This window comes from Octopus bimaculoides, chromosome 26 (assembly GCF_046866305.1).
Source record: "Octopus bimaculoides isolate indiv1 chromosome 26, ASM4686630v1, whole genome shotgun sequence".
Classification (NCBI taxonomy): Eukaryota; Metazoa; Mollusca; class Cephalopoda; order Octopoda; family Octopodidae; genus Octopus; species Octopus bimaculoides.
This window is the reverse complement of record NC_142953.1, coordinates 14,648,420-14,672,225: the sequence shown is the minus strand read 5'-3', so window position 1 is coordinate 14,672,225 and position 23,806 is coordinate 14,648,420. Positions and strand designations below refer to the sequence as shown.

The window sequence follows — 23,806 nt, the reverse complement described above, 5'->3', positions numbered from 1 at the left end:
TGTGAACCTGCAGATAAAAAGGGAAATTCTGTATTCTGCAAGAATCTTAAAAAAGTTTCTTGAGATTTGAAGAGACTTGCTGTCACCAAACCACAAGACTCTAGTGCTTAACTGGTACTTAATTTACTGACCCTCAAAAGATGAAAGGCAAAGTCGACCTCAGCGGAATTTGAACTCAGAACATTGAAGACTGGCGAAATACCAGTAAGCGTTTCACTCGGCATGCAAACAATTCTGCCAGCTCAAGAACTCTTCTATCTATCTATTACATTTCTGCTGAGTTACTTCAGACCTTTATATGAACTAATAATAATAATAATAATAATAATAATAATAATAATAATAATAATAATAAAAATGATGACAACAACAAAAGTAAAACAGAATATAAAAGAAACAAAAAATTGGATAGCATTAAAATTGGTAAAAAAAAAAAAGCCAGATAAAGTACAGTGTGGTTGTAAAAAGGGGGTTTGATAGCAGGGTTGGGATTAATGTCAAAAGAAACAAGAATGGAATAAACAGAGATTGGTTGAGGGAACAAGGGTTAATAAAAAGAAAAAGCTATCTACTCAAATAACTACAATAAAAGAACAGGAAGCAATAGGAGAAGAAGGAGAAATAACATTTGTATAAGGTTAACATGAGTTCCCTTCAAACAAAGGGAAAAGACAGTTTTACTCACTCTCGTAAGAATCTACACTCATTTTGGTTTGTTTATTTGTATTTTTTGTTAATATTTTATGCTTTCAATTATTTTTTGTTGATTTAAAAAATTTTTTTTTTTTTTAAATATCTGGTTACCCTAATCTTCTGAAAGAAAAAAAACAACAAAAGAGTATAAAACAAAAAATAAATGATGAGAGTAGTAATAACCATGGCAACAGAAAAAAAAAAGGAAATATTGGTTTCAAATTTTGGCACAAGACCAGCAATTAGGGGAAATTGATTATATCGACCCCCCATGTGCAACTGGTACTTATTTTATCAACCCTGAAAGGATGAAAGGCAAAGTCAACCACAGTAGAATTTGAACTCAGAATGTAAAGATCGACAAAATATCATTAAGCATTTTGTCCAGTGTGCTAATAATTCTGCCAGCTTGTCATCTTTACAATAATAATCCTTTCTACTTTAGGCACAAGGCCCGAAATTATAGGGGAGGGGTATAGTCAATTACATTGACCCCAGTACTGCACTGGTACTTAATTTATCAACCCTGAAAAGATGAAGGGCAAAATCAAACTCAGCGGAATTTGAACTCAGAATGTTGCAACGGGTGAAATATCTCTAAGCATTTCACCCAGCATGCTAAATGATTCTGCCAGCTCACCGTCTTAATAATAATAGTCTCAAAGTTTGTCACAAGAGCAGTAATTTTGAGGGAGAAGATGTGTCGATTACACTGACCCCAGTGTTCAACTGGTACTTAATTTATTGACCCCGAAAAGACGAAAGGTAAAGTCGACCTGGACGGAATTTGAACACAGAACGTAACAGCAAACAAAATACTGCTAAGCATTTTGCCCAGTGCGCTAACGATTTTGCCAGTTTGCAGCCATAATAGTAACAATCCTCATCATCATTTAACGTCCGCTTTCCATGTTGGACGATTTGACTGGGGACTGGCGAACCAGATGGCTACACCAGACTCCAATCTGATCTGGCAGAGTTTCTACAGCTGGATGCCCTTCCTAATGCCAACCACTCCGAGAATGTAGTGGGGGCTTTTTACACGCCACCGGCATGAGGGCCAGTCCTGTGGTACTGGCAACGACCATGATCAAATGGTGTTTTTTTACATGCCACCTGCACAGGAGTCAGTCCAATGTTTTATTCACATGCCACCGGCACGAGTGCCAGTAAGGCGAAGCTGGAAACGATCGCGCTCAAATGATGCTTTTTACGTGCCACCAGCACGGAAGCGAGACCGCTGCTCTGGCAGTGATTCTGCTCAGATGGTGGTGTTAGCGTTCCACTCGCACGGGTGCCAGTCCACGAATTTGGTTCAGTTTCAATCTCACTTGCCCCAACAGGTCTTCGCAAGCTGAGTTTAGTGTCCAATGAAGGAAGGTTGGCATAGGTGCCAGTCAAAAAATTTGGTTCAATTTTCTATTTCGATTTCACTTGCCACAACAGGTCTTCGCAAGCAGGGTTTTGTGTCCAAAGAAGGAAAGGTACGCCTAAGTGTGCTGGCTAATAATAATGATAATAATAACAATAATATATATATATATATATATACGTCTGGCCGTTTCGCCTTTCTTGTTTATTTTCGCTGTTTCGTTTTCCTGTCTTGATTTCTGTCCGCCACTACATTCCTCCACGTTACAAATTTAATTTAAATGTAATTTGTGGTCTGTGGGAAGAGCCATTCTAACAATGCGTCCTGCCCTAACTCTTCGAAACGCTTATTTTAGAATGGTGGCAGATAATGAAAGAAATGTTCTCTATGTGGCCTGTGTGTTTTCTGTACTCCGTTTATCATTTTGTCCACGTTTTTTTGCAACGTCCTGTACCCGGATATGCATCTATATATATATATATGTAGATGTAGGTATGTACATACATGTACGTATATATGCATATACTCATATATTATTTATATATATACATATATATATATATATATATTTATATATATATATATATATATATGGATAATAACAACAAATGGAGCAAAACGCATGCGTTTTGCTCCATTTGTTGTTATTATCCATATATTCTCAAAATGTATCACGTTAACTCGGTATATCAACCTGTAAAACGGCTGGGATATCTTGTTTTTTAGTGTAATTTTGCTACCCATGGTAACTATTAACGTATTCAAATTATTGAAAGTTTCAATAACTGAGATAATATTAATAAACATAAAATAATATACTATATATATATATACTATATATATATATATATATATATATATATATATATATATATATATATATATATATATATATATATATATATATATATATATATATATATATATATATATATATATATATATATATATACTATATATATATATATATATATATATATATATATAGTAGTTGCTGGTCTTGACAGAAAAAGCAATGTGAATGGCCTTCAAGAGGCACTTCTCAACCGGTAAGATTGATGGCTCTTGGACCTTTGTTAAGTCAACATCACTAAGAAAGGTATAAGCAAGAATTTCAGGGGAAGCCACACCCTGAGCAGATGGAACTGGACATAAAAGTTCGGTGCAGAGCATCAGTGGTTGGACCCAACAAAAGTGATGAGAGTAGGAGGAGGAGGAGAGATGAGTGAAGCAGGAATGCCTAAATGGAGGTGGCCAGCACCAAGCAGCAGAGTTTTTTTTATAACAGTGGTAGAAAAGGCAGAGATAGGGGACGATGTACACATGAAGTAGAGGTTGAACCATGCCCGTGAGTGACATTATGTCAATCTAGATGTGCTGTAGGGCTTCTGGGCTGACCAAAGCCTTGCCAATGGATTTGGTAGACGGAAACTGAAAGAAGCCCATCATATATGGTGTGTTTACGTCCCCGTAATTTAGAGGTTCGGCAAAAGAGACCGATAGAATAAGTACTAGGCTTCCAAAGAATAAGTCCTGGGGTCGATTTGCTCGACTAAAAAAGGCGGAGCTCCAGCATGGCCACAGTCAAATGACTGAAACAAGTAAAAGAGTAATCACATTCACTGGTTTACATCCGTTTCCACTATAAAGACTAGCAGAGTGATCGTGTGACGTAACTTCAGCTATGATCTCTCTCTCTGTCTCTCTCTTCACACAAGCGCGCGCGCATATAAAACATTCTCAAAAGTTAATCGATTTTGTTTCTTTTAACAGCAACAAAACACAAACTTTACTCATAGAAAAAAAATCACTGCACACAACCCTTTTAATCACGATCAACATGCAGCCAGAGCCCTTACAATGCTCACGTGAAGTCAACAACGAAGTTTTGCTCTCACAACTGGGGCCGTCTTGCTGCTGCTGCTGTTGCACTTTCCACATCCAGAGATGGTCCCCAGACTGACTGGCATTCACAGAAACGTTCCAGCCTGTCGCTTTCAGGGGCACAATCACTTCTCCCACCACTTCAAGGCCTCAACTCATCAGAACTGGCTGGGATCATGTCATCCATCACTCGGCCATTCCAGACCCTCGCTTTCCCCTTAACACCCTGGCTGTATCCAACCTCTAAAGCTCTCTATGAATCACAATACCCAGTTCTTCCTTTCCATAACTCTAGGATTCCCTCTTTGTCCATACCTTTCCCGAGAAACATGACCTCGATCTAACGGTCTAGGAGCAACCGAGATGGTTTGGGGCACTGCCTCTAGCTCAGACCCAGAAAATTACATACGCATGTGTGCGTGTGTGTATAGACAGCCAGCCAGACAGACAGACAGACAGACAGATAGATAGATAGATAGATAGAAAGAGAGAGAGAGAGAGAGAGAGAGAGAGATTTGTTGTCCCTTTACTTCTTGATATAAAAATCTACTCGATCAAGGAATTTAAAATAACATCGATTAAATAAATGTTTATTTATTTTGTTTTGCTTTTGGTTGGTTGCTAGTTTCGATGTCCTAAGTTATATAGTGACAGGTTCGTAAACAGAAAAAGTTGTCTTTTTTTTTTCCTTGGAAATTATGACATTGCAAATTTCTAATGAAAAGTGATATTTCTAGGGGTTTGTGACAGAGAAAGAAAACTGAATAGAAGACTGGAGCTTCGCATATTCCAATAAAAGATCCAAGATACGAAAAGAGCTATGGGTATATAAAATATAAACTCCTCACTCACATTTGGACAGTTTTTATAATCTTTATTAAACGATTGACTGTGTTTAGACCAAAGCATTACATCTATCTATCTATCTCTGTGTCTATCCATCTATCTATCTATCTATCTATCTATACACACGCATACACGTGATATAGTACAAAATGTAAAGCATCAAATTACAAGTAAATAAATACTCACCAACTGGAAATTTATAAAAAAGCTGGGTGTGGTTGATGTCGATGTCGGGTGTTTGATGTCGTTTATGAAGAGTTTTAAGAATCCACACTGAAGCAGTTACACTCGGGATGCACACAAGATAGGCACTAAAAGTTAAAATGTGGGTGTGAAGACAGAAATAAAAATTTTAAAAAATGTGACGATGTGAATGTATGTGTGGGGGTGGGTGAGTGTCTGGTGTTTCTGCCGATAATCAAACCATTTTAAAGTGATTTTTAAAGAACAGTTTGTTTCTGGACAATTATCTTCAAATATTATAAAGAATGAAAGAAGGAAATGAGAAAGAGAAGAGTTTAATGAGAGAGAGAGAGAGAGAGAAATGAATGAGACAATGAGAGAAAAAAGTTGAAGAGAAGATTGTGATAGAATTAAATATTAAAAGTATTAAAAGTTTCTGTTTTTCAAAACAAGTTCTCTGCTATAAAACAAATTCATGAATTGCTTACATCGATCGGGAAATAAAAGAGAAACAAGAAGTTAAATCACAGTGGTTGGGGTTTGAGTTTGGTGTAAATTAAAAATCAACAAATTTTCGATCACAAATTCAGTTTTTTTGTTTTTGTTTTTGTTTTCTTTTTTTTAAATATTAAAAGAATTTGGTTTTGGTGATGAGAGAAAATGAATTGTTTTGTCAGTTATTATGGTGAAAGTTGTCGAATGATGAGCAATTTGGAGTTTTCCATTTTCGGTTGGAAAGGAGGAGAGGTTAGGAAGGGTTCGAAAGGATCGGTAAAGGCTTCAAAAACTAAAATGAAAACATAAAAACAAATCTGAATCACGAGAAATGTTGGAAAGGTTTGGGGTAAAAACCGGTGTAGCAGAGAAAATAATCTCCTGCTTAACAACGGTCCTGACACTTGTTCATTGTACTCGTTCATTAAAGCAATAATGGATTATGAATAAATGAAGGAGAGACTTAAACAAGATCGAATTCTATCAGTGTTAACAAAGGCAAATATACGTAAATCAAATAGGATCAATAAATCAACTCGGATTTCCTTTGCCAAATAACTGACTTTGTGTCTAAAAAAGGAGATAAAAAAAACAACACATCTTACGTGGTTTCTTCAAAGAAAGGATCTTGTTGTTCATTTGTGCCACATTCCTGATAAAGTACTTATGCTAATAATTTCCTTTAAATGATAGTTTGAGTATTTTGCACTGCATGAAAATAGTCCAAAGGCTGAAGTTGATGTGGATTGATAGATAGCCTATTGTACTCGAAGTCAAGTGGTCGGCCGTTGATCTGCTTTTATGCCTGAGACTAAAAATTAGTGATAGGCAGTGGCGGACTGGCCAGGTTGCCAGCTTCCCCGATGGTAAGTGGGCCCCTGAGCCATTAGAATCCATACATGGAGGCCTATGTTAGTATCCAAGGGGGCACATCCCCCTCAAGTTTAAGAATTTTTTATTCACTCCTGGAAGAATGCATTAATTATATCAGCTGGCTGTGTTTGTTGACAGTTGAAAAGAATACTTTTAACAAAAAAAAAAAAAAAAATTAAATGATAGCAGTGTAGTTGCGAGTGGACCCCCTTAGTCTCCTGGTCACCAATATTTTTAGACCCAGTCCGCCACTGGTAATAGGGCTACGTTCATCTCACCCTTTTAAGGAGTAAGGCATGAATAAATTTTGAAAAGGAATATTTAAAAGATACTGTTGGATCAGGGTCTACCTCTTCCACAGGTTCCTTCGCCAGTTAGAGTGTGGCACTTCCTCACACAGCTGTCCTCATCCATACGTAACACATGACCATGCAGTCGTCTCTCTTGCACACCACATTTGATGCTTCATATGCCCAACTTTCCTCTCAGGGCGCTTACCCTCAGTCGTGTATGCACACTGACATTACAAATCCAGCGGATCATACAAACTTCATTTTTTTCATGCCTGCACATGTCCTCAGCAATCATGGTTCATGTTTCACGGCCGTGTAGCATGGCAGTTCACACACATGCATCATACAGTCTACCTTTCATCCTGAGCGAGTGGCCCTTAGTTGCCAGCAGAGGTAGGAGCTCCCTGATCTTTGCCTAGGCTATTCTTATTCTAGCCACTACACTCTCAGAGCAACTACCCCCACTTTAGACTTGGTCGCCTAGCTAGTGGAAGCTATTTACCTCTAGCTTTTCCACCTGGCATGTGATGGAATCTGTTGTCTGTATATCTTCAGTGTTTATTGCCCCTGTGCAACTGCTAAAGTTGGTGGAGCCCATCTGTTTGATGGTCTTGTGAAGTTTATCAGTGGTTCTGCTCCGTTTACACTGCACAAAACTAAAAGCACAAATTCTATGAATAACTCCCAAGGACAATTCAAGATACTCAAATTGATGAACAGCTGCTGATGCTTGGTGACTTCAACACCAAAGTCGGTGCCAACCATGATTCTTGGCTAAGTTGCTTGAGCTCAAATAATAACAGACAGTGATTATATGAGTTTTGCACACTTCATGGTCTTGTAGTAACGCCTTGTCTCATGCGCATGCGTGGAGTTCAACATCTAAAACGTTCCCGCTCTTATTCATTCTCTCTTCTCGCCGGCCGGCGAAGAGGTCAGACGCACAAGCAGTCTCTCCAACATTCCAACTCTGGAGACAGCTCTTTCCAACATTCCAACTCTGGAGCTAGACAAATAACCACCAACATCATTGACGGCTTCTCAGCAACCAAAGGGCGAAGTGCTGCCTATTAACTCTGTGAATAAATATTGTTGTGTTGATAGTTCAGAATCTGCGTTCCGTTATTTCTTCAGAAATTTAATGTACGAAAGCGGGTATACACCTAATGGTGTATAACCACTTTCCTAAAGTCTGTATCTTACTATCACTTACTTGCAAAACAGAGGCCAGCATAAAGAGCTGAGGACATCTCTGCTCCAAACACTGGCACCAAGTGATCCTGATTCTCACAAGATCTTGCTGCTTGAGGAATGTGGCTGTGACTTCCAGAGTACAGAGTACTAGTTTGCAGCAAGATTAGATTTGAAACAAAGATGTATTGTATGAAACCACTCAGGGAGCATGCATTGGTGTCACTATTAAGGACTTGTATTTCGTTATGCAACCCTAATATAAAACAAAGTATATTAAACACTTTTATTAGTCAATACTGTGTTAGCAGTGCTATCAAATCATTTGTTAAGGTTATCTCATAACAAAATCAGTTCTGGTTATAATTTCTATAGAAAATCTGTAGAGATAACCTTGACGAGTGATATCACTATGACATGATGCTTAAGGAAAGTAGGTAAGGTTATCAAGTAAATGGAACATGCCCTCCCTGCAGACCTACCAAAAGAAGATACACAGATGTGATAGGATTCTCTCAATGTAGCTTCAGGTTAGAACTGCAAAAATAACATAATTTTCTCCCTCTGATATCTACAAGAAATGCAAGGAGTAAAGACAACCATTCTGCATCACTTTTATTGACCTCATGAAAATCCAGCTATGATTGAGTCCTTTTTCAAGTTACTCAGAATTGCTCAGTAATTCTACACAGACACCAACTCTTATTACTTGTTTCAGTCATTTGACTGCAGCCATGCTGGAGCACCGCCTATAGTCGAGCAAATCGACCCCAGGACTTATTCTTTGTAAGCCTAGTACTTATTCTATCGGTCTCTTTTGCCGAACCGCTAAGTTACTGGGACGTAAACACACCAGCATCGGTTGTCAAGCGATGTTGGGGGGGGGGGGACAGACACAGACACACAAACACACACATATATATACATATACATATATACGACGGGCTTCTTTCAGTTTCCGTCTACCAAATCTACTCACAAGGCTTTGGTCAGCCCGAGGCTATAGTAGAAGACACTTGCCCAAGGTGCCACGCAGTGGGACTCAACCCAGAACCATGTGGTTGGTAAGCAAGCTACTTACCACACAGCCACTCCTGTGCCCATACAACATCATTTATTTGCATGGCTCTTTTTCAGAAGCCTTCAGCATTTACAGTGGAGTGAAACAAGATTGTATGCTTGGTCCACTCTTTACTGAATAAAAGGTAACAAGCAGTATTTTGATTCAGAATTGACCGGGCAAAATATGAGATTACGACCCCCCACAAAGGAGATAAATGACCACAACTTGGGGTGAAGCACTGTTGGAGAGAACCTGCCCTGTTTACCCCCTGCAAGCACTTCTATCACTTCTCACTTGCATCATTCAAATTTTATTTCTCCCCCCTCTAATCGCCCCTAGGCTCTAGTTCCATCAAAGACAAGACAGCCCTTAAATATTTAGTCTATTTCTGCATCAACATCAGCGTTAATTAACGAAACTAGGTGCTGATGAACGAAGGAATGGAGACATTTATTAGGATTTTGTCTTTAGTGATGCTGGGGACATCTTGAGTGCAGGTATCACAATAAAAGCTAAAGGGAAAAAAAATTACTAAAAGTGAAACTTTTGAGTGAAATGTGGGCCTCAATCAATCAAGGAAGTTTTAATTTCAAATAACAACTAACTCAATCTGTGATAACCCATGCTAGCATGGAAATATAGGCATAAAATAATAAATATTTAGTCTATTTCTGCATCAACATCAGCGTTAATTAACGAAACTATATTTTTTTAAAGAAAAAAATTACAATTAAACAAAAAAACCTAATTACATAAACCATTACAAAGTTTAATTTTATCAGTTTTTTTTTATTGCTTTCAACAGAATTTTGTTTAGTTTTTGTTACATAAGATAAATGGCTTAAATTATGACATGTGATGTGTTTAGGGTTGTTGTTGCTGTAATCATCTGTGACACAATTATCTGAGAGGTTAAGGGGTAGGGAAGGAAAAAAAAAACAATTCAAATGAGATATAACAAACAAAAATGAAATTATTGATAAAAGCATCTTTTGTGATATTCTAAAAATTACCAGAGGTCCATTGATATGTGTTATCTGAAATGGTGATGATGATGATAATGATAACAGTAAGGAATGTGGTGGTGGAGGTGGTGAAGATAAAGAGGCAATTGATGATGATGATGATGACAATGATGATGATGATGATGTAATCCTCGGTTATGTGCAAAGGAATGCAAGCTACTGAGGCAAATGACATGCACAGCTTCCAAAAATGCCACACCTCAAAAGATTATATCCTATGGTATATTATGCCATTCTGTGAGGTTTGGGCACAAAGTAATGACAATAAAAGTGGGTCTTGCTGTTATCCAGACCCTCTCTATTGAAGTGGTCGGGAGAAGGATCAAAGTTTCTACTGATAAAAAGAACAAAGAAGAAGAACCAATCTGAAACAATCACCTTAAGACAACCACATTTCTTCAACATTTATTAAAAGTGCATCACAAACTAGCAGAGATTTTACACACACGTATATCTATTACATAATATATATATATATATATATATTAATATATAGTATTAGGCAAAAGAACCAAGGTCTATGAACTTATAGACCTTGGTTCTTTTCCCTAATACTATATATTAATATGTTTTATACTGTGAAATTTAATTTAATTTTAATTTTTAATAAATTGATTTTAATTGAGTTTTTACCTGGATTTTATCCCTAATATTATTATTATATATATATATATATATATATATATAGATACAAAGGATAACAAAAGAAAGAAAGAGACCTCGATAGTATGTAAATAGAGGAATTTATCTGTAAAAATATGATTCCTGCTTCGATCCTACCGTGCCGCACCTTAGCTAAGTGGTTACTAACTGCAGCTTCAGGCTGACCAAATAAATTTAGAATGAATTTTTAGTAAACAGAAACTATACAGTGAAGGCGGTGATCTGGCAGAATCGTTAGCACGCTGGGCGAAATGCTTAGCGGTATTTCTTCTGCCGTTACGTTCTGAGTTCAAATTCCGCCGAGGTCGACTTTGCCTGTCATCCTTTCGGGGTTGATAAATTAAGTACCAGTTACGCACTGGGGTCGATGCAATCGACTTAATCCGTTTGTCTGTCCTTGTTTGTCCCCTCTATGTTTAGCCCCTTGTGGGCAATAAAGAAATAAGAAATAACAGCCAAATCTCACAGGAATTTGTTGGGCGAGGAAAAATGCGATAAAATAATGAGAGAAACATGTAATCAACCTCCCTACCTTTCTGCAAAGATTTCTTTCAGAGAAATTTCTGGCAGTAAAATGAGGAATACTGTGACAAAGTTGCAAAAAAAAAAAAAAAAAGGGGCTTTTGGAGATTTGGTTATTATTTCTGCTCTCATATTTTTTGTAACTTTCATGTTTCATTTTGTAGGAAAAAAAAAAAAACACTTTCGTTTGAAAGAAAAAAACAAATAAGCGCAGGAGTGGCTGTGTGGTAAGTAGCTTGCTTACCAACGACATGGTTCTGGGTTCAGTCCCACTGCATGGCACCTTGGGCAAGTGTCTTCTACTACAGCCTCGGACCGACCAAAGCCTTGTGAGTGGATTTGGTAGACGGAAACTGAAAGAAGCCCATTGTATATATATGTATATATATAATTTCTTGAATTTCACTGATTTGATCACTTTCAGCTGTTGTGCCTAGGTCTTGACTTCTGTATACATTCCAAGGTCCCAATCTTGTTAATTATGTGTTTTAGAATATCAAAGTTTTTGCAACATTTTGCCATATCTTTTCAGGCCATATTTTATAGACAGTATTGGTCTAAGCGTAGGAAGATGCATGTTGTTTTTCAATTTTTATTTGATTACACCCAAACTACTGAACAACCGTTCCACTTCCGCATTTGAGTTTGGCAATGTCAATAGATTAATGGCAAAATTTTCAACATCTCTAAAAGGATTTCCTTCAGTAGCATCTTTATATTCCAAAACTTCCAGCCAGAATGTCTCAGTATTAGATGTATTTGTCCATTTAACTAAATGAATGCTATTAAACTGAATTTCAATTGAAGCAATTTTTTCTTCATTTAAATGCATTGCTTCTAAGACAGATAAAATTGGCTCTTTGAAATACTGCAAAATACTCTCTACTGAAAAACATTTGATATTCCTCAGTATATTAATATTTCCTGGCAAATGGTACTTGAACTCTTTATAAAAGCAGAGCAAAAATTGTTGTGTTCTTTTGCGAATATTATTTTCTTTGGTGGCTGTTGCAGCCTTCTTGATAATCCTTTCTGCTATCTTTCTCTCGAACCTGTAGCCTAAATTTGGTTTAGGATGCAGAAATTTTTCAATAGAAACATCCGGATCAATTCTACATGTTGGCAACACTATCATTTTAGCAACAGATTTGATCAAATTTGAAAGATCTTCAAGTAATTTTGTTTCGTCGACTGTATTTGATTCAAACAGTTTATTCACTTCCTGAACATGTTTTAAAATTGGATGCAAAAATAAAAGGTAAAGTTCATTCCTAGAATCACAAAACATTTCATATAACGTTTGTGCTGTAAAGCATCTTTCTTTTGTAGTTGTAGTTTGGAAGTGAGTTTGCAATTCAAACCATTGGCTTAAAATTCTATTTACCACTGGTTCTATTGACAGCCATTAAGTTGTACAAGAATTCACAATCTTCAAAGGCTCTTTATCATTGATAGCAAGGTAAAGTTGTTTGTAGGCACTTTGTCTTGTTGAAGAATGAGAGGACCATTTATAGGTTTTGGATACTAAAAACTCTAAATTTATGGGCAAGCATTCAATACAACTGTAAAGAACAACATACACAACTAAATAGAAATAATGATGGAACTTCTTTTAATTTCTGGAAAACACCTTTGGTGACTCCTATCATTACTCTAGCATTGTCGATTCCTATAGCCAGTAAATTTTTTATATCTAATTTCTTTTTCGCTAATTCAATTTTTAAGGCATATACAATGCCATCTGCATCACATGTTTCTAAAGATAACATACTGAAATATATATGTACCACTTTTTTATGAGTGTCACTATAATATATAACAATTCCTAACAAATTGTTTATTGATATATCATTTGGATTCATCTAACAACAGGCTAAATTTTCTATCTCCCATATCAGAAATCAATTCTCCATCAAAATATGGAGCTAGAATATTTCTCACAATATTTGCACATTTTGTATGATGCAACTTCATTTTGGATATAATATCTCTATGAGACATATAATTCTTACATAACTCTATTAAGTGATCACAGCTATTAAATGATGAGTGGCAACAAATAAACATTTGTTACGGGGACGTAAACACACCAGCATCGGTTGTCAGGCGATGTTGGGGGGACAAACACAGACACACACACACACATATATATATATATATATATATATATATATACGACGGGCTTCTTTCAGTTTCCGTCTACCAAATCCACTCACAAGGCTTTGGTCGGCCCGAGGCTATAGTAGAAGACACTTGCCCAAGGTGCCACGCAGTGGGACTGAAACCCGGAACCATGTGGTTGGTAAACAAGCTACTTACCACACAGCCACTCCTGCGCCTATGATCTTTTCCTATAATTATCTCAGAAACTGACAAAGTGACAGGATTCACAACAGCCAACTATATTCTCCAATTCTTTGTGAAGATTATTAAAAAAAAAACACTGCTATAAAAGCTTAAAAAAATAATTTACATTTTTTTTGTTGTTTTACTAATTTTATTTAAATTCAGTTTTTATTAATTAATATCTCTTCCTCCTTTCTTTTCTGCTCTCAAATGAATTAATTTGGTCAAATAGTTTTTTCTAACAAGGCTCACACATTAAAAAATAAATTTACATTTTTTTTTTTCTTCCTTTTTTTAGGGAGGGAACTTATACAAACAGCAAAGAATGTCTTGCTTCTTTTCAAATCAAACAAAAAAATAAATAAATAAAACAAACCAAAAGAATACTGTAGAAAATGAGATAAATTGGTGCAATTATTTTTCGGGGGGAATTGAGGGGGGGGGGGCATGATTAAAAAAAAAAAAGAAGATTTTTGCCATGTCTTAATAGTTCTGAATTAAACCAAGAACTAGTCATAAATTCCATCACAGAGAGAAATAATAATAATAAAGACATCAAATACAGAAAAGAGAGGAGAGAGAGAGAGAGAGAGAGAGAGAGAGAGAGAGAGAGAGAGAGAGAGGGAGGGACGAGAAGTTACCGAAATGTATAATGAAGAACTCAACAGAGAAAAGATGAAACCTGGGCATCACATCACATTGAAGATCAGTGAATTTCTTGAAAAATGTTGATATTTATAGAATGAAAGTCATATTCACACTTCCACAAAAGAGTCACACTTTTTGATTAATTTCAACCCGAAATGTGTCTTCTATGCTTTTTCTTCTTTTTTCAGTTTAAAAAAAAACCCCATTAAACTGATGATTACGAATGGATGCTGGCAGTTACAATAAGGAGAACAATGTTATTTACTTTGAACAAACTAAGATTATCGTTATTACTATGGTCAACATACACACGCACATTACACACACACACACACACATGCACACACATTACATACACATTATGTATGTGCATATAACAAGAATTCTCTTGATTGCATTATTGTATACTGCAAAATGGTGGTGGAGAGCAGCAAAAATTTAAAGGTTAATGCATTTAAGTATGGGTTATGAAAATGCAGTGCAGTTTGTTTAGCAAATGAGATGTGATTATTTCGGATGAGTTTGTTGAATTAAAAAAATTGGTAAAAAAAGTTTTCTGTTAAAATTTAAAAGTTACATAAACTTTTGAGAAGTCCTTTTTTTTTTTTTTTTGAGGGGATGGGATTAAAAGAACATTTTTAAAATTTTTATTATTGCATTTTTTTTTTTCTTGTTTTTAGAAGTTGTCTTTCAAAGAATTAATCCTGGCACAGATTTTCAATGCTGGCCCCAGCTTCATGTTCATGGCAGTCATCAAATGATCTTCTTTCAGAAGAAGCAATGCCTGGCCATCAATTTCTTGAGAGCGAAACTCTTCCGCATACGCCGTACAGCCTGGCATTGACTTAATAAAATCAAAGACTTTCTGAACCTGAAAATAAAATTTAAACAATAATAAATAAAACATAAAAACAGTTCAACAAAACCAATAAAAACTGTATAATTTAGTTCAAGATTAAAAAGGAGAATGTTTACTTTGAATTTGATGCATAAAATATAGAATTAGTGGATTAGATAAAATTGTGCTTATTGTGAGAAATAGTTAAAACAATGAAAAACTCATTCTTCTAATTAGAAGAATTAGTTGACTTTTCTCTTCTTCAAGTTGTAGAAATACATAAATGGACACATGAGGAAGATTACATTTGTATTATCTGCATCTACATGCTAATAAGATGACCACAGCATTGTGTATAATATCCGCACAGAAAATAGTCTTGGTCTGGTAACATCTTTAGAACTGAAGATGTTACTCACTTGAAGAAAAGATTAAGACATAAACATGATATCAGATATGAAAAGAGAATGTTTCAAGGAAAGACTGCATAATGATTCTAAAGACTGGGAACAAAGACTTGAGAAAGTCTTTGCTGAAAAACAAGAAAAAGAAATAACAAAATAATCAAAGTCCAAGATACGTAAAAAAATATTAGCAAAAACATGAATATAAATGAAATATATCAATTCACAAAGTTGCAAAGCTAATACAAGAAGAGGTGGAAGCTTCATAAAGGAGTTCTTTCTCTCAAAAGACAACAACTGGCAGAAAGGTGGTTTCAGGTGATTCAACATGATGGCCTCTACTTTGAATGCTAGACTGCTTCCTGCTTCTCTTGTAATTTGATGAATAATGCAAATAAGTTACCAAAATATTGCAAAACTTTTGACTGAAAACAATATCTAACAAGTCTCCATAAAAACACAATCCAAGGTTATTCAACAGTCTACTGAAAGAACAGTTCACTGAGGTAACAAAGCCAGTTTAATCTCTAAAATCACCTGCTTATAAGCTAGAAAAAGCTTAACAATATTATAAAGATAAGTCCTCATCAAGCAAAGCTAATTTACTTCCTGAGAACAGAAGGAACGTGGGAAATGTTGACATTAATATAAAGATTACTTATTAACAAGGAGTCTCTGTAGATAACATTGATTGATTTTCAGAAGAATGAAAGGAGCCATGGAAGTTAGAAAAACAAGAAATGTAAAGTTCAAAATCTTCCTAACAAATCTTCCATAAGTGAGACATGAATAATGAACAACAATTATCTGTGCTAACTTCGTCATCAACCAAAGTATGTCCAATACTTTATCTTCCAAATACAGTTATCTTATCACCTACAAAAGATTAGATAGAGTCAGGTGCACAATATATTTGAGAAAAGGTTTTAAAATATTTCTTTTAAAAAATTATGCAGGAGAAATATATTAAAACAAATTTTGGAATAGAATATTTCGAGAAAATAACACGTAACTGATTCTCAGAACATACATACTGTTTGGTACAGTTGGAAAGTGTTCAAATTTCTTGTGGTCATCAGGGTTAGATTATGAAAATAATATGTTTAAATTAGAGTTGTTGCAATATAAATTTTCTGAAAAATCAAACCCCCTCTCATAAGTTTTTTTTTTGTCCTGCTTGAATTGGTTTAAATTCCCTTTATAGGGTTTGAATCTGAAATTTTATTTCTAATGCATTATGAACTATTTTATTATTTTTAATAATATGAAAGTGAATGTCGGAGTTCGTAGAGAGAAGGGGTTACTACTTGTTGTATGGAGGTTTTGAACTGATATCCTTTTCCATTCTGTTTTGAAATCCTGACAAAGTAGACTGCCTTCCATTTTCCTGGCAGTAATGAAAGAAATATCCGTACTGTATCATTTTATGGAACCTTGTGCCAAAGATAGAAATCCTTATTCCATTTTTTTGTTTGTTGGCACAGCGTCGCTTATGACGTCGAGGGTTCCAGTTGATCCATCAAAAGAAACAGCCTGCTCGTGAAATTAACATGCAAGTAGCTGAGCACTCCACAGACACGTGTACCCTTAACGTAGTTCTCAGGGGATATTCAGCGTGACACAGAGTGTGACAAGGCTGACCCTTTGAATTACAGGCACAACAGAAACAGGAAGTAAGAGCGGGAGAAAGTTGTGGTGAAAGAGTACAGCAGGGTTCGCCACCATCCCCTGCCGGAGCCTCATGGAGCTTTAGGTGCTTTCGCTCAATAAACACTCACAACGCCCGGTCTGGGAATTGAAACCGCGATCCTATGACCGCGAGTCCGCTGCCCTAACCACTGGGCCATTGCGCCTCCACCGGTACATACTATTAACCATTGGCTTTATAAAAGATAGAGCAATAGCATTAACTTACAGTCCATTTCGCTGGATGTGAGGTGGATGAATCCATTCCAACATCGTAATCTGTCGGTTGTGCTGGTGATGTGGGGGAACTGCTGCTTTCGTGGCTGCTGTGAGAGCTGCTATGCTCTTCCGCTGGAAGCTGGACAACAAACAGACAATTATATGTAATTTTGTTTACGTAACTGTGTAGAATGATATACATACATAAAGACATTCAAATATAATACACAGATATGTATCTACATTTAAACAACATACAAAAATAAGAGGAACGACTAGCAAAAGTGGCCTCCTATATGCTAGAAATAGATGCCGAATCATCTAACCATGAAGAATATGTTCTCAGTAAAAATTTTTACTGAGAACATATTCTTCGTGGTTAGATGATTCGGCATCTATTTCTAGCATATAGGAGGCCACTTTTGCTGGTCGTTCCTCTTATTTTTGTATGTAATATAATTTTAATCTTCAGATTTTTTTAATATGCTAGACCACTGGTTTTAATTGAATAATATCAATTTCTACCCTTATTATTAAATTTTAAACAACAGATATATATGTGTGTGTGTGTGTATGCACTTTTGCTTCAATTTACAAAATCGATGTGTTTCACCCTTTTTTAATTTTTTTATTTTAGTTATAAAAAAATTCTATCAGAGGAAAGTAAAACAAGTTTTTATGCAGATAAATTCATTTAATTATTGACAAAAAAAAAAACAAAAAAAAAAACACACTTATTTACAATACAACAGGCCAACAACATCCCTCTGTACATATTGAAAAAAAATTCTTTAAACAAAATTCTTTGGAATTCTCTATAATAAAATAGAATAAAATAACAAAGGCCTTCATGCCAGTGGCACGTAAAAGAACCCACTACACTCTCGGCATGGTTGGCGTTAGGAAGGGCATCCAGCTGTAGTATTCTGCTAAATCAGATTGGAGCCTGGTGTAGCCATCTGGTTTCACCAGTCCTCAGTCAAATCGTTCAACCCATGCTAGCATGGAAAGCAGACATTAAAACGACGATGATGATGATGATGATGACTGATTCTATTAGGTTTATATTTTTGTAAGTTTTTTGCTGTTTAATTCTTCCCTTTGACAATTCAGTGCTATCATTAGGGGTCTTTTAACTTCCATAATCTGAATCAATTTCTTCACAGAATAAAATTCAGGAATTGTAGATTGGTTTTTGAATGGGAAGAGAATAGATGGGTGTAAGGTGAGGAAGAATGGAATTTGGTGTTTAGGTGACTGAAAAGAGAAAGCAGTGGAAGGGGTTGATGTTGTGGGCTTGGCAGAGGGCAAGGTCCACAACTAATTGAGAGGAATCTCAATTCAGAAAGATATGTTGCATTCTCTCCACATTGGGATACAAATCTCGAATCAATCCTGTAGAACTGGCAAAGTGAAAGGAATTGATGAATGACGAGGATTAAGTGTGTTTGGAGTCAGAAGAAGGAAGGAATGTGGGTCAGTAAGTTTGTAGTGGACAGATGTGAGAGAGAGAGATCTGGGACCTGAATGAATAGGAGACCTATATTAGTTATTGCTAACAGTACTGTGACACAAACAGGGTTTTTTGGGGGTTTTTTTTTAACCCTTTAGTGTTTGGATTATTCTCTCAAATACCATTTTGAGCGTGGCCGTTGCCAGTACCGCCTGACTGGCCTTCGTGCGGGTGACACGTAAAAGCACCCACTACACTCTCTGAGTGGTTGGCGTTAGGAAGGGCATCCAGCTGTAGAAACTCTGCCAAATCAGATTGGAGCCTGGTGTAGCCATCTGGTTTCACCAGTCCTCAGTCAAATCGTCCAACCCATGCTAGCATAGAAAGCGGACGTTAAACGATGATGATGATGTTATGTTTGTTTGTTTATATTGTTTTGAATTAATCATGCATTATCTTGTAGTTTAGAGATTTCAGTGATGTGATTTTTTTAGTTTTAGAAATGACATGGTAGGGCTGAGGTGAGAGGCCAGATCTGGTCAGTTTCTGTATAAAACAGGTTAAATATTTTGGCCGGTTATGGCCGGTTTGAATGCTGAAGGGTTAATATAATACTAAGCAACAATATCCATAAGAACAAGAAGAAAAATTAGCAAATGTCTGCATCAATACATTGTAGAATACTAAAAATAGAATTGAAATTAAAAGAAATTTCAGTATTAAATCTGAAAAGATTAATAACCACATAAAAAAAAATATTGATACAATACACCATTGATGAAAGTAATGATGATGCATTCTAAAATAACCCAAAAGTTGTTATTCTTCATAACTATTCAAAGATAGAAGTCACTCCTATCCTAAAAGTTTACCCCCACCTCCATATACAGGACCACGAGCATATTTGCAGCATTATAAGTGTTGCCATCATAAACAAATATCAGCATTATTATTGATGCAACCACTACAAGCCTTTATGAGAAACCCTTACTACTACAGTTTTTGACCAACCAACGACAGCATTTATGACCTGCCTAGAGTCAGAGGATTGTCTGCGGAAAGAATTTTCGGCCAATTCAGTTCTACAAAAAGGCAGCATTTCTTAGAAAACTGGAGGGAAGAAAAGTGCTGTAGTCCACTTTGTTGCTTTTCTCTTTGAAAGGTTTTGTTTTTCCGTGCTTTAAGAAGTGGCAATTAGATTATTTTCCTAATTAGTCCCCTCACCATCATGCAGCAGTTCATTTTCACACTCCTAAGATTTGATCTCTTTCAGTAATAGACAGCTCAACTCTGACAAGTCAGCCACAACCATCCCCTCATAAAGATAACATTTTTTTAAGAGCCAGTCAAAAAAACAACTCTTCTCAAAAGTGAAATGCTTTTCATCATCTAATATGTACAAACTATCATTTCACTTCTTTGAGCAGTGTTTTCTTTTTACTTACAATAACTATGATATCACACATCTATTATCAATTCTCCCCTCCTCCTCATCCACTTGCATGCATATACTTGGTATGCTAGAAATAATGCAGGGTTATTTTCTCCCACTTCTCCATTTCTCTGTATTATTAAAACACACATCCAGCTAAAACTAATATCATTGCTATACGTTTTTGTGAATGTTAAGTCTGGTTAGTGCAATTATTTTTTTTCAAATCCGCAAAAAAAAAGGACAAAAAAATGAGTTTTGCTTATTGTAAATAAGGACTTCTTTTCTTCTTTGCTTTTCAAAGCTAACCAAATTTTACGTTGCTTTTGTCCAAGAATATAAATGCATGTTATTTTCAATTATATTTCTGTAAACCTAGAGGAACCTTTTTGCTTTGCCACTACTAAGTTTCTTGTAGAATGGAATCATTTGTTTTAATTCCATTTTCCAGCTCATTAATACAGAGAACAGCTTTTTGGAGTGTGCAACTTAATTTCCTGGAATGAAAACATGCTTTTGCAGAGATTGTGCTTTTTATTATTAATAATTAGTTTAAATTTGGTCACATTTCAACATTGCCGTAAACTAGAGTCACATGTGTGCCATACATCTACACTAAATGCACCTCATTAAACAAGAGAGTAATATTAAGACTGTTTTTGTCATCTTTCAGATAAGCTTTGTAGACAAAAGATAAGCTAACATCAACACAACCATCAGTACAATCTGATCTCAGAATCATGAAGAAACTGAATTAAGATAATTATAGAGATAAATTATCAGAGTTGACTGCTGCTCTTTGATTCATAAAATATTGAAAGCAGCAGGATACATGTTAAAACATGGTAGGTAGCGAATAATTATTATCATGTGAAGATGACAGACACACGAAAGCAAATTGAAATTCAAACATTAAAAGAATCACAAGGCCAAATGCCGACCCTTTACTTATCGATGTCCACATCTCCTACCCCAAAAAGCAAGTATTCTATCAACAATGGAAATTGAAAAGTTAAAATACATTCACTTCAATACAACCATTCCTACTTCAAAGTGAACTAAATTAACCCTTTTGTTACCATATTTCTGTTGAGATGCTCTGTGTTTCTTTCGATTAATTTTAAATATAACAAAAAATTTAGTAAAATAACTTAGTTATCATTCAGCTAGTGTCAGGAACATAAAGTGTGACTAAGGTTTGGTGGAAGATTTTAATTCAAACCTTTTGAAAACATGACATTTGTACTAAAAAGCCAGAGGCAGTTTCAGTTGGGGGTGGTATCAAAAGGGTTAAACACTAGCTATCAAATCAGTGTTGTCTAGCTTTGTGCAATAATTCATGCCTTAAAGTTAAAAATACATCTCTGATGATAAGGGGCTAGGCAGTTGGTCACACGGTGATGTTTTCAAATCTTCATATTATAATAATTATTACACTACATTGATTTACATTAATTTCTCTATGAATAGTGAGATGTTTCTTGAAAATTTATATTTACTTTTGTTGTAGCTTTCATTTCCAAAGTTGAATATTTTGCTCAGTAAAATAACCAAGTTGATAATAGTAATGGTTTATTACTTCATGGAACAAAACTCTGCTCCACTTCTAACCATTCACAGGGTTAAACTCTGCTGCACCAACAAAATAGCTTCTTCAAAAAGCAAAGCAAGCTTATCATTCCACTTGGCTTCCGTTATGTTCATCTCTGGTGGTTGATACTAAATTCCATAAACATTTCACAGTTTACTAATTAGCAGTAATGAAGATATTTCCTAAGTCTGAACAAGGAGATCGTTGCCAGTGCTGCTGGACTGGCTCTCGTGCAGGTGGCACGTAAAATACACCATTTTCAGTGTGGCCATTGCCAGTACCACCTGACTGGCCTTCGTGTTGGTGGCACGTAAAAGAACCCAGTACACCCTCGGAGTGGTTGGTGTTAGGAAGGGCATCCAGCTGTAGAAACACTGCCAAATCAGATTGGAGCCTGGTGTAGCCATCTGGTTTTACCAGTTCTAAGTCAAATCGTCCAACCCATGCTAGCATGGAAAGCGGACGTTAAACGATGATGATGATGATGAATGATTACCTCTGATTTTGTGATGTCAAAGCAGGTAAAAGACAAATCTCTAAACAGGATTTTTTCCAGATCAATCTAGTAACTACTACTTATAGTTAGTGTGTGTGTGTGTGTGTGTGTGTGTGTGAAAATATATATAACAATGAAACGCTTGGACAAGATTTGTGTCAATATGAAAGGGAAAACATTCAGCTGTTTAAAAACTTAACAAAATAAGCAAATATCTAACTTTTGAAAAAAAAAAAAAAAGTCCCTCACCCTTGCCATATAAAAATAAAAACATGACAAAAATAAAAAACAGCAAAAGTTTGCAAGACTACACAACAAACACAAACCTTCACAACAGAAACACAACCACAACAACAATAGTTTGAGAGAAGACAACAAGAAACAGTAAAAGACTTTTGGTCCTAAAGAGAAGAAAAAAGAAGAAAAGACAGGACAAGATTTGAACAGTACCCTATCTCTAACACCATCTCGCCTTGTATTGTTTGACATAGTGTTTCTTATTCTTTGGAAGGGCTGGAAAAAAGTTAAATATTTCTGTAAATACATGTTTCTATCATTTTATACAACAGATTTGACAGAAAATGACAAACCTAACCAACACACACACACAGTCTTCCTCTCGCTTTCTCTCTGAACACACACACAGACACACGCACACTCTCTCATACACACACACACACACACAAACTTTGCATATAGCATTCTATAGTTCTAAACCACAAATGAATCAAAATAGATAACAAACTCTTACCCTAGATGGAATATTATAAGACATCCTGCCAACGCGGCTGGGACGCCATGTCTTTCGAACCTTAAGGGTAGGTTTCCTTCGTTTAACATATTTCGGTCCTGAACCTACAAGGATAAAAGAGAAACATTTTATGTGTGTGTGAGAGAGAGAGAGAGAGAGAGAGAGAGAGAGTAGATGAGTATGTTGTCATCATTGGCAACAGCAGTCAGCTCACTGTTTGTAGCTGAGATGCTAATAGTGACTCCAATGTTTATAGCTGTAGCCCAGAACAGATTGCATAGACGTTCACACACACACAGAGAATCAATATCATCCTCATCAGTTTACATCAATTTTCCATGCTGGCATGAGCCGCACAGTTCAACAGGAAGGGCCTGATGGGTCAGGGGAGCACCTCTTGCCCCAATATCTTGCTTTTAACATTGTCTCTTTGAATGAATGCCCTTCCTAACCGTAACCACATGATACAGCACGCTGGGTGCACCAGCATGAAAGAAGTGGCCTTGCCCTCAGCAAGACCTACAGTATTGCTGCTTAGTTCAATTTACCAACCACTTACAGTGAATTGGTAACTTTTTTTGGTGGCACCAACACTTGCAGGGTCACATGTTTCTTTCATTGCAAACTGAAAGAGAGCCCTCATGACTGAAAGATTAGAAGCTGAAAGTATGATGGAAGACACAAGTGTAGCAGCTCTGTGTTTGATATTGGCTTACATGCAAATAGACATTTCTCCATTTCAGCAGTTGTTGGTTCACAGTCAGTTACAAAAAAAGGAGGTGGAGAAGAGGAAGGGCAGGGCTCATGACCTTTGGAGTTCTACTAGATTGGCAAGCTAC

General features: G+C 36.1%; 2 protein-coding genes across 5 annotated transcripts in view; both read right to left on the bottom strand.

The window, feature by feature from the left end:
• LOC106880173 (proton-coupled amino acid transporter 1) overlaps nucleotides 1-5,839 on the bottom strand; it is a 21,435-nt gene extending 15,596 nt beyond the window's left edge. The window contains exon 1 of the mRNA XM_089342967.1: nucleotides 4,982-5,839. The gene's annotated coding sequence lies outside the window, so the exon portion shown is untranslated. The remainder of the gene's footprint in view (nucleotides 1-4,981) is intronic.
• Nucleotides 5,840-13,577: 7,738 nt separating this feature from the next.
• LOC106880166 (uncharacterized) overlaps nucleotides 13,578-23,806 on the bottom strand; it is a 33,759-nt gene continuing 23,530 nt past the window's right edge. For 2 of the 4 annotated variants that reach the window (XM_089342874.1, XM_089342875.1), the window contains exons 9-12: nucleotides 22,968-23,071; nucleotides 22,667-22,729; nucleotides 17,255-17,383; nucleotides 13,578-14,968 (exon numbers count right to left, since the gene is read on the bottom strand). In XM_089342874.1, coding sequence (XP_089199000.1) covers nucleotides 14,774-14,968; nucleotides 17,255-17,383; nucleotides 22,667-22,729; nucleotides 22,968-23,071 — 491 coding nt within the window. In that variant the 3' untranslated portion in view covers nucleotides 13,578-14,773. The remainder of the gene's footprint in view (nucleotides 14,969-17,254; nucleotides 17,384-22,666; nucleotides 22,730-22,967; nucleotides 23,072-23,806) is intronic. The other 2 variants (XM_089342876.1, XM_089342877.1) reach the window with 1 other exon arrangement.